The sequence below is a fragment of the Perissodus microlepis genome, chromosome 20, assembly GCF_051167445.1.
Source record: "Perissodus microlepis isolate ML-2025 ecotype Zambia chromosome 20, ASM5116744v1, whole genome shotgun sequence".
NCBI classification, from domain to species: domain Eukaryota; kingdom Metazoa; phylum Chordata; class Actinopteri; order Cichliformes; family Cichlidae; genus Perissodus; species Perissodus microlepis.
The window spans coordinates 35915693-35927448 of NC_140480.1; the positions used below are offsets into that span (position 1 = coordinate 35915693).

At 47.7% G+C, this 11756-nt stretch overlaps 2 protein-coding genes across 2 annotated transcripts; one reads left to right on the plus strand and one right to left on the minus strand.

Annotated features, from left to right (window-relative positions):
• Positions 1-341: 341 nt before the first annotated feature.
• On the plus strand, positions 342-1334 carry LOC146365091 (uncharacterized; the record flags this gene model as incomplete). The annotated part of the gene is made up of 1 exon (XM_084917755.1): positions 342-1334. A coding segment is annotated over one exon (951 nt), but the record flags the coding sequence as incomplete, so codon positions are not given.
• Positions 1335-3983: 2649 nt separating this feature from the next.
• LOC146365092 (uncharacterized) lies at positions 3984-5679 on the minus strand. Its single transcript, XM_084917756.1, has 5 exons — positions 5665-5679; positions 5412-5537; positions 5110-5225; positions 4702-4926; positions 3984-4618 (listed from the first exon to the last, which is right to left on the minus strand). The coding sequence occupies exons 1-5, from the start codon at positions 5677-5679 to the stop codon at positions 4348-4350; spliced, it is 753 nt and encodes a 250-aa protein (XP_084773882.1). The 3' UTR covers positions 3984-4347.
• Positions 5680-11756: the final 6077 nt, after the last annotated feature.

Genomic DNA, 11756 nt, shown 5'->3' on the forward strand with positions numbered 1-11756 from the left:
TAATTCACGTCGGCAGTAATGACACCCGGTTACGCCAATCGGAGGTCACTAAAATCAATATTGAATCGGTGTGCAACTTTGCCAAAACAATGTCGGACTCTGTAGTTTTCTCTGGTCCCCTCCCCAATCAGACCAGGAGCGACATGTTTAGCCGCATGTTCTCCTTAAATTGCTGGCTGTCTGAGTGGTGTCCCAGAAATGATGTGGGCTTCATAGATAATTGGCAAACCTTCTGGAGGAAACCTGGTCTTGTTAGGAGAGACGGCATCCATCCCACTTTGGATGGAGCAGCTCTCATTTCTAGAAATATGGACAAATTTATTAAACCCCCCAAAATATGACTATCCAGAGTTGGGACCAGGAAGCAGAGTTGCAGTCTTACACGCCTCTCTGCAGCTTCCCTCCTCCTGCTACCCCCCCAAAAACCCATCTCCATAGAGACTGTGTCAGCTTCCAAAAAGACAAAAAACAAACTAAAAACCAGCAACAAACAACTTAAACATAAACAATTACAAAGAAAGAACAATACAGTATCCACATCTGAACCAAAGAGTAAAACAGTGAAATGTGGATTATTAAATATTAGGTCTCTCTCCTCCAAGTCTCTGTTAGTACATGACTTAATAATTGATCAACAAATTGATTTACTCTGCCTTACAGAAACCTGGTTGCAGCAGGATGATTATGTTAGTTTAAATGAATCAACACCCCCGAGTCATTCTAACTACCAGAAATCTCGAAGCACAGGCCGAGGGGGAGGTGTGGCAGCAATTTTTTACACCAGCCTATTAATTAATGAAAGACCAAGACAGACTTTTAATTCATTTGAAAGCCTGATGCTTAACATTGTCCACCCCAGCTGTGAAACTCAGAAACCAGTCTTACTTGTTATCATCTATCGTCCACCTGGGCCTTACACAGAGTTTCTGTCTGATTTCTCAGACTTTATATCTAATTTAGTTCTGAGCTCAGATAAAATAATTATTGTGGGTGATTTTAACATCCATGTAGATGCTAAAAATGACAGCCTCAACATGGCATTTAATCTGTTATTAGACTCAGTTGGTTTCTCTCAAAATGTAAAAGAACCCACCCACCACTTTAATCACACTCTAGATCTTGTTTTAACATATGGCATAGAAACTGAACATTTAACAGTGTTTCCTGAAAACCCTCTCCTGTCTGATCATTTCCTGATAACATTTACATTTACAATAATTGATTACACAGCGGTGGAGAGTAGACTTTATCACAGTAGATGTCTTTGTTACGCCCCTAGTCTAGGCGTGTAGAGACGCACATAAGGTTGGAGGAGAGAGAGACAAATACCCTCCCTGGTTCCCAAGCCAAACATCCAAAACCAGTTGTGAGTAAAAAAAGGTGATTTTATTGAAGGTAATGAATCATAGCTCCAGGGTGAACCCAGGCCAAAATAATAAACAAAACCAACTAAGACCCACCAGAAAACTAACTAAACCCTAAGAAAGAAACAGAACAAACAAATGACAATACTAACCCTCGCTCCCTAACCCGGAAAACAGGAGAAAACTGTTCCAAAGAAAAAGGCGGCTCACCCCTTCCGCTTCAGCCTAAGGGTGCCTAAACGCTAAGTTAATGCACCAAGAGCGGCTCTCACAGATCACGCTCACACAAATACACAACAAAAGTACAGGCTGGAAACCAGGGTCAGGACCGCGTCGGCTGCCAAGCTGCTCGCTCGCTCGCTCCACTCTCTCTCTCTCTCCCGGGAGCTGTCAGAGCGGCTTTTTGAACGTGGTCACCTGTTCCATGGTCCAATCAGCTGCTCACTACTCTTCATTAGGGGAGGGACCTGCAAAGAGTCTTAAACACAGTAAAGAGACACAGAACAAAACAGCCCACACAGTGTTCTTATGGCCACAGCCGTAACAGTCTTTCTGAAAGCGCAGTAACTAAGTTTAAGAATATAATCCACCCACTGTTATCATCTTCAATGCCCTGTACCAACATAGAGCAGAGCAGCTATCTGAACGCTACTCCAACAGAGGTCGATTATCTTGTTAATAATTTTACCTCCTCACTGCGTACGACTCTGGATACTGTAGCTCCTGTGAAAACTAAGGTCTCAAATCAGAAGTACCTGACTCCGTGGTATAATTCTCAAACACGTACCCTAAAGCAGATGACTCGTAATCTGGAGAGGAAATGGCGTGTCACAAATTTAGAGGATCATCATTTAGCCTGGAGAAATAGTTTGCTGCTTTATAAGAAAGCCCTCCGCAAAGCCAGAACATCTTACTATTCATCACTGATTGAAGAAAATAAGAACAACCCCAGGTTTCTCTTCAGCACTGTAGCCAGGCTGACAAAAAGTCAGAGCTCTTTTGAGCCAACCATCCCTTTAACGTTAACTAGTAATGACTTCATGAACTTCTTCACAAATAAAATTTTTATCATTAGAGGAAAAATTACCAATAATCATCCCACAGATGTAATATTATCTACAGCTACTCTTAGTACCATTGATGTTAAGTTAGACTCTTTTTCTCCAATTGATCTTTCTGAGTTAACTTCAATAAGTACTTCCTCCAAACCATCAACGTGTCTTTTAGACCCCATTCCTACAAAACTGCTCAAAGAAGTCCTGCCATTAATTAATTCTTCGATCTTAAATATGATCAACCTATCTCTAATAATCGGCTATGTACCACAGGCCTTCAAGCTGGCTGTAGTTAAACCTTTACTCAAAAAGCCATCTCTAGACCCAGCAGTCTTAGCTAATTATAGGCCAATCTCCAACCTTCCTTTCATATCAAAAATCCTTGAAAGAGTAGTTGTCAAACAGCTAACAGATCATCTGCAGAGGAATGGCTTATTTGAAGAGTTTCAGTCAGGTTTCAGAGTTCATCACAGCACAGAAACAGCTTTAGTGAAGGTTACAAATGATCTTCTTATGGCCTCTGACAGTGAACTCATCTCTGTGCTTGTCCTGCTAGACCTTAGTGCAGCGTTCGATACTGTTGACCATAATATCCTATTAGAGCGATTAGAACAATGCTGTAGGTGTTACAGGTACTGCACTGCAGTGGTTTGTATCATATCTATCTAATAGACTCCAATTTGTGCATGTAAATGGAGAGTCCTCTTCACACACTGAGGTTAATTATGGAGTTCCACAGGGTTCAGTGCTAGGACCAATTCTGTTTACATTATACATGCTTCCCTTAGGCAGCATCATTAGAAGACATAGCATACATTTTCACTGCTATGCAGATGACACCCAGCTCTATCTGTCCATGAAGCCAGATAACACACATCAATTAGTTAAACTGCAGGAATGTCTTAAAGACATAAAGACCTGGATGGCCGCTAACTTTGCTTTGCTTCTTAATTCAGATAAAACTGAGGTTATTGTACTCGGCCCTGAAAAGCTTAGAAATATGGTATCTAACCAGATTCTTACTCTGGATGGCATTACCTTGGCCTCCAGTAACACTGTGAGGAACCTTGGAGTCATTTTTGACCAGGACATGTCCTTCAACGCACATATTAAACAAATATGTAAGACTGCTTTCTTCCATATGTGCAACATCTCTAAAGTTAGAAATATCCTGTCTCAGAGCGACGCTGAAAAACTAGTTCATGCAGTTATTACTTCCAGGCTGGACGACTGTAATTCATTATTATCAGGAAGTCCTAAAAACTCCCTGAAAAGCCTTCAGCTAATCCAAAATGCTGCAGCAAGAGTCCTGACAGGGACTAGAAAGAGAGAGCAGATTTCTCCTGTTTTGGCTTCCCTTCATTGGCTTCCTGTTAAATCCAGAATTCAAAATCCTGCTCCTCACATACAAGGTCTTAAATAATCAGGCCCCATCATATCTTAATGACCTTGTAGTACCATATCACCCTATTAGAGCACTTCGCTGTCACTCTGCAGGTCTACTTGTTGTTCCTGCTAAAGCATATCGTTAGGGCTGGACCAGGTGACCCTGAATCCTCCCTTAGTTATGCTGCAATAGACGTAGGCTGCCGGGGGATTCCCATGATGCATTGAGTTTTTCCTTTCCAGTCATCTTTCTCACTCACTATGTGTTAACAGACCTCTCTGCATTGAATCATATCTGTTATTAACCTCTGTCTCTCTTCCACAGCATGTCTTTTATCCTGTCTTCCTTCTCTCACCCCAACCGGTCGAAGCAGATGGCCGCCCCTCCCTGAGCCTGGTTCTGCTGGAGGTTTCTTCCTGTTAAAAGGGAGTTTTTCCTTCCCACTGTCGCCAAAGTGCTTGCTCATAGGGGGTCATATGATTGTTGGGTTTTTCTCTGTATCTATGAAGCGCCTTGAGGCGACTTTTGTTGTGATTTGGCGCTATATAAATAAAATTGAATTGAATTGAATCTGTCTGCACCTGTCTGTGATCTGTCTGTACCTGTCTGTGATCTGTCTGTACCTGTCTGTGATCTGTCTGTACCTGTCTGTGATCTGTCTGCCCCTGTCTGTGATCTGTCTGTACCTGTCTGTGATCTGTCTGTGATCTGTCTGCCCCTGTCTGCACCTGTCTGTGATCTGTCTGCACCTGTCTGTGATCTGTCTGCACCTGTCTGTGATCTGTCTGCACCTGTCTGTGATCTGTCTGCCCCTGTCTGTACCTGTCTGTGATCTGTCTGCACCTGTCTGTGATCTGTCTGCACCTGTCTGTGATCTGTCTATACCTGTCATCACCTGTCTGTGATCTGTCTGTACCTGTCTGTGATCTGTCTGCCCTTGTAAGTGATCTGTCTGCACCTGTCTGTGATCTGTCTGCACCTGTCTGTGATCTGTCTATACCTGTCATCACCTGTCTGTGATCTGTCTGTACCTGTCTGTGATCTGTCTGTGATCTGTCTGCACCTGTCTGTGATCTGTCTGCACCTGTCTGTGATCTGTCTGTACCTGTCTGTGATCTGTCTATACCCGTCATCACCTGTCTGTGATCTGTCTGCACCTGTCTGTGATCTGTCTGTGATCAGCCTGCACCTGTCTGTACCTGTCTGTGATCTGTCTGCACCTGTCTGTACCTGTCTGTGATCTGTCTGCACCTGTCTGTGATCTGTCTATACCTGTCATCATCTGTCTGTGATCTGTCTGTACCTGTCTGTGATCTGTCTTCCCTTGTAAGTGATCTGTCTGCACCTGTCTGTGATTTGTCTGTACCTGTCTGTGATCTGTCTGTACCTGTCTGTGATCTGTCTGTACCTGTCTGTGATCTGTCTATACCCGTCATCACCTGTCTGTGATCTGTCTATACCCGTCATCACCTGTCTGCCCCTGTCTGTACCTGTCTGTGATCTGTCTGCACCTGTCTGTGATCTGTCTGCACCTTTCTGTGATCTGTCTATACCTGTCATCACCTGTCTGTGATCTGTCTGCACCTGTCTGTGATCTGTCTGTACCCGTCTGCACCTGTCTGTGATCTGTCTGCACCTGTCTGTGATCTGTCTGTACCTGTCTGTGATCTGTCTGCCCTTGTAAGTGATCTGTCTGCACCTGTCTGTGATCTGTCTGCACCTGTCTGTGATCTGTCTATACCCGTCATCACCTGTCTGTGGTCTGTCTACACCTGTCTGTTATCTGTCTGCGATCTGTCAATGACCTTGGAGATGATGGAGGTATTGAATGACCCCCCTGTAGCATCTGTCTCAGTACCAGCAGCTGTATCATGTTTAATTCACTGGAGGAGATGTTTTAACCTGTGTTCTCATGTGAAATCAGTCTCTAAGTGTAGCAGGTGAGGATGAAGCTCTGATGTTTAATGGTCGTCTTTTCCATTAAAGGATGGAAGAAGTTGTGAACATGCATTAAATTACATAAGGCAGACTGTGTGTTGGGTCTGTGTTTCCACAAGCCCCGCTAGTTTAGAGACTTATTCCTCATGAAGAACACAAGACATAACAGAACATCTTCAACCGTTTTTTCACTCGCTAACGAGGGACGTTTGGGTCAGAACCAGCTCTTGGAGCTCACGCTCCTCACCTGACTCCAGCCCAAATCCTTCAAAGAGCAGCTTCCTCGCAGCTATTTATTGACAAACTGTTACAATGTCATGGTCGCCGTGCCTGCCCGTCCGGCTCCACAAGAATACATGTGTTGTTTGGTTCTCTCTGTCTCTCTCTCTGTCTCTCTCTCTGTCTCTGTCTCTCTCTCTCTCTGCCTCTCTCTCTGTCTCTCTCTCTCTCTGCCTCTCTCTCTCTCTCTCTCTCTCTCTCTGCCTCTCTCTCTCTCTCTCTCTGCCTCTCTCTCTCTCTCTCTCTCTCTCTCTCTCTCTCTCTCTCTCTCTCTCTCTCTCTCTCTCTCTCTCTGCCTCTCTCTCTCTCTCTCTCTCTCTGCCTCTCTCTACCTCTCTCTCTCTCTCTGCCTCTCTCTGTCTCTGTCTCTCTCTCTCTCTCTGTCTCTCTCTGCCTCTCTCTCTGCCTCTCTCTGCTTGGGCGGAGCTTACTGTGGGCTCCCGCCCTTGGCCCACACACCTGTCAACAATCAGCGGTCATCACCAGGAGCACTATTTGAGGCTGGAACACAGATCCTCTCGTCGCTGGATGATTGTATTACTGACGTTAGTGTTTCTCCCAGCTCTTGTGAACCTGTGATTCGTGATTTGTGTGTGACTTCCCTCTCTTCTGCGACAAACTTTCCTCCCCGTACCTGTGACCCCCCAGTCGTGTGAACGTGTGTGAGTTGGGCAAGAAGACGTGAGCGAGTGTGAGAGAGCTTCCCCGAGATTCCCTGGAGTTTGGATTCCCCTTCACTGTATATATCGTGCACTGGTGCTGTAAATAAACTGTTTTTTGGAGACGCCTACCGCTCTGTGCTTGAGTTCCTACTACCAGGTTGTGACAGAATCATCCAGCCACGGAAATGGACTCAGCAGATTCGGCGATCTCAAACCCCACCCTCGCCACTTTGGCCACGATGCTGGAGCGTCATGAGCAAATGTTCACCTTCGAGAAGAGCTCACAAACATCACTCAGGCCGTGGCCCGGTTAACACCGCTACCGACAGCTCCACCTGTCGCCGCTCCTCTGCAGGAGGCGCTAGCTCCAGCAGTAAGTGCCACACCACCTGCTCCCTCACCTGTTCACTATGACAGATTTCTTCCTACACCAAAAGCTTTCACTGGAGAAATTGATAAATGCGCTGGTTTCCTTACTCAATGTACCCTTCAGTTTCGCCAGCAACTGCAAGCCTTTTCTACTGATGGTGCGAAAATTGCTTATATTGTCCAGTTACTCCAAGATCGTGCTCTGACCTGGGCACAAGCTGTGCTTCAAGCAGATCCGGACATCACTTTCACTGACTTTCTTGTTAAGTTTAAAGGTGTGTTTGACAGAAAGGGCACAACTGCCACCGCCGGCCAGCACTTGCTCGCGCTCAAACAAGGTAAACGAAGCATGGCTGATTTTTCTATTGATTTTTCTACTTTGGCCGAACAGACGAAATGGGGGGAAGAGGCCCTTAAGAGTGCATTACTTACTAATGTTAATGAGGAAATAAAGAATGAACTGATGCTTCGTGAACTACCTTCCTCCCTCTGTGTATTCGGGTGGACGACCAAGTGTGCGCACGCCGGAGCGCACGCACACGTTCGGGGCATGAACCGCTGGATTTCTGTGGGACCTCTACTGCAGCTCGTGGGCCGCGTGACGCCGACACCTGGGTTGAGGAAGAACCCATGCAGCTTGGGCGCTCACGGCTGTCGCCCGCGGAGCGCCAGCGCCGCCTTGCGCTGTCTCTGTCTCTTCCTGCCCGACACTGGCAAAAGGGCGCGCTCACCAGTGATCGAGAGGGTGCTGGTGGGTGATCTGTCGAGTGAAAGCCCTCTCCCCAGACTTCTCTTACCGGCTAAACTTGCCGACAAACTAAACATTGCCTTGGAGCCTCTGTCACGGCCTCTTCAGGTCAGCATCTGCACGACATCACTCATGTTTCGGAATTCCTTTCATTATCCCTCTCGGGCAATCACACAGAAAGGATTTGTTTTTTTTCGTTTAAAGCTCCTCTCACTCCGCTGGTTCGGGGTCACCCCTGGCTTGTTCTCCACAACCCACATATTGACTGGGAGAAAGGTGACATACTGGGTTGGAGCGTGAACTGCCTCCAGGCTGCGGCTTCACCCGTTCCGCCCACGGCCTCGCCGTCCGACGCCCCGGACCCCCGCGGGTTTATCATGATCTGCGGGATGTTTTTTGTAAGGATCGTGCGCGGTCCCTTCCCCCCCACCACCCGTACGATTGTGCCATCGATCTTCTTCCTGGAGCTCCGCTGCCGTCTAGCTGCCTGTACAGCCTCTCCCAGCGAGAGGGATGCTATGGAACGTTACATAACGGAGTCGCTAGCGGCGGGGTTGGTTCGCCCCTCCTCTTCCCCTGTCGCAGCTGGGGGTTTTTTTGTGGATAAGAAGGATGGTTCACTGCGGCCGTGTATTGACTCTTGGGGCCTTAACCAGATCACTATTAAAAACAAGTACCCTTTGCCGTTGCTTTCCTCAGCCTTTGAACTGCTTCAGGGTGTGACTATCTTTACCAAGCTGGATCTGCGCAACGCTTACCACCTGGTGCGCATCAGAGAGGGGGATGAGTGGAAGACCGCGTTCAATACGCATCGGGGAAACTTTGAGTATCTCGTGATGCTGTTTGGGCTGACCACCGCCCCCGCAGTGTTTCAGGCGATGGTTAATGATGTCCTTCGTGATTTTGTTAACCGTTGTGTGTTTGTGTACTTAGATGACATCCTGATCTTTTCTAAGACTCTCGAGGAGCACCAAGTCCACGTACGGCAGGTCCTGCTACGCCTCCTGGAAAACCAGCTCTTTGTGAAGGGGGAGAAGTGCGACTTTCACGTGACTTCAGTGAGTTTTTTGGGCCACATCATCGAGAAGGGGGACTTGCAGACTGATCCGGAGAAGGTGCGGGCAGTGGTGGAATGGCCTACTCCTCCTGATCGCCGCCAATTGCAACGTTTTTTTGGGATTTGCTAACTTTTACAGACGGTTCATTCGCGATTTCAGCAGGATCGCTCTCCCACTTACTAAACTCACCTCTCCCAAAGTTCCCTTCCAGTGGGATCCTGCCGCTCAGCGAGCCTTCGCCCTGCTCAAGGAGAGATTCACCACTGCACCCATACTCCGGCAACCGGACCTTACACAGCAGTTTGTTGTGGAGGTGGACGTGTCGGACTCCGGGGTGGGGGTGGTCCTGTCTCAACAGAAGGACGGTAAGCTGCACCTGTGTGCTTTTTATTCTCGCCGTCTCTCTCCAGCAGAATGTAACTATGACATCGGGGACCGGGAGCTTCTGGCTGTCAAGATTGGCCCTGCAGGAGTGGAGACATTGGTTGGAGGGAGCAGCACAATCATTCATCGTCTGGACGGATCACAAGAATCTGGAGTACCTGCGCTCAGCTAGACGTCTCAATTCCCGGCAAGCCAGGTGGGCGCTGCTTTTCTCTCGTTTTGACTTCACTATCACCTACAGGCCAGGATCACGGAACGTAAAGCCAGACGCCCTGTCCAGGCAATTCTCCATCACTGGGGAGGACTCGGACCCCGAGCCTGTCCTCCCGGCCGCCTGTGTGATTGGAGCCATCTCTTGGGAGATCGAGAACCTCATCCAGGAGGCGCAGGAGACCGAACCGAATCCTGGAACTGGCCCGCCTGGTCGCCTCTTCGTTCCTTCAGCCGTCCACTCTCAGGTTCTCCAGTGGGCTCACACCGCCCATTTTTCATGCCATCCTGCCCTCAGTTTCTTTCATTCTTTCTCCCTGTCCTATCCCCCAGTCACGTCTGTCCCGTTTGTAGCAACCAAAAATAAAATAAATACATAATTATAATAAAGGTCAATCAAATGGACCAATATGGCAAGGCCATGATGATCCACTTGGTAAAATAAATCCGCTTGGCATCTTTCTTGGCCTTAAGACAACAATTCTGATGGCTAAAGATCCAAACGGGACACAAAAAAAAATAAAAAAATAAAAAGCTGTCTCCTCAGTTTATTGGCCCTTCTCCCATCTACGCCATTGTGAACCCTGTGTCCGTCCGCCTCAAACTGCCACGCAACATGTGCATTCACGTCTTTCATGTGTCTCAGGTCAAGCCAGTGCTCTCCAGCCCGTTGTGAACGTGTGTGTGTGTGTGTGTGTGTGTGTGTGTGTGTGTGTGTGTATGTGAGAGTGTGTGTGTGTGCATGCATGTGAGAATGTGTGTGTCTCTCTGTATGCATGTGTCTCTGTATGCATGACCTCCTGCTCACCAAAAGAATCATAAAAGCAGGAAGCAACATCACAAGAAACAGATCTTCCAGATAGGATGTATCTGCAATAAAACCTCCCCCAGCACAGAGTGGCTGGAGAGGTGGTCAGAGACAAAGGAATGGCTTTGATCCTACTGCTTGAACCAAGACTGTACAAATTTAAGAAACACAATGACAACATTCAACAATTAGACTTAAGACTGTGTGTATAGTGTAAAATGCTAAAAGTCCATGTTTGACTATATTATGATGTACATTTGATAGCATTAAATATTCCCCAGTGAGTGCAGGTACACTTCAGTCAGAGAGCATCTTTCCTGCCATGAAATCAGCATCACAGTCTCTCTGGTGACTCACAGACAAACTAGCAGAGCGCAGATTCCTGATTTGTACTGGACATGTTAAGAGAAAAGAGAGGAAGAACGACCACCACCACCCTCCCAGTCCAGACTCAACGACCTCCATCACACCTCTCACCCCCCTTTCCTCATCCCTGAAACTCAGAATACACACTCAGGATGTGAGCCGACTATTTCAGAAACAGAAGCCCAGGAAAGCCCCCGACCAGACGGTGTTTCACCCTCCTGCCTCAAATCCTGTGCTGAACAGCTGGCTCCCATCTTTACCCGCATCTTCAACAGATCCCTGGAGCTGTACGAAGTTCCTTTATGCTTCAAACGCTCCACCATCATCCCGGTCCCCAAGAAACCCACCATCACAGGACTGAATGACTACAGACCTGTCGCCCTGACGTCTGTGGTCATGAAATCCTTCGAACGACTGGTGTTAGCCCATCTGAAGGACCACCAGCTGGACCCTCTGCAGTTTGCCTACCGGGCAAACAGGTCGGTGGATGATGCAGTGAACATGGGGCTGCATTACATCCTGCAACACCTTGACCGCCCGGGAACGTATGCCAGGGTCCTGTTTGTGGACTTTAGTTCGGCTTTTAACACCATCGAGCCTGAACTTCTCTCCTCCAAACTCTCCCAGCTCAGCGTGTCACCAGCTACCTGTCAGTGGATCACCAGCTTCCTGACAGACAGGAAGCAGCAAGTGAGGCTGGGGGAGATCACCTCTGAAACTCGGTCCCTCAGTATTGGTGCCCCTCAAGGATGTGTCCTCTCACCACTACTGTTCTCCCTCTACACTAACGACTGCACCTCCAAGAACTCGGCTGTTAAACTCCTAAAGTTTGCAGATGACACCACTGTCACTGGCCTCATTCAGGATGGTGATGAGTCTGCATACCGGCAGGAAGTTGAGTAGCTGGTACTCTGGTGCAGTCAGCACAATCTGGAGCTGAACACTCTTAAAACTGTAGAGATGACAGTGGACTTCAGGAGACATCCCTCAACTCTGCTCCCCCTCACCATATCAGACAGTCCTGTGTCGACTGTGGAGATCTTCAAGTTCCTGGGTACAACCATCTCCCAGGACCTGAAGTGGGAGACCAACATCAACTCCATCCTCAAAAAGACCCAGCAGAGGATG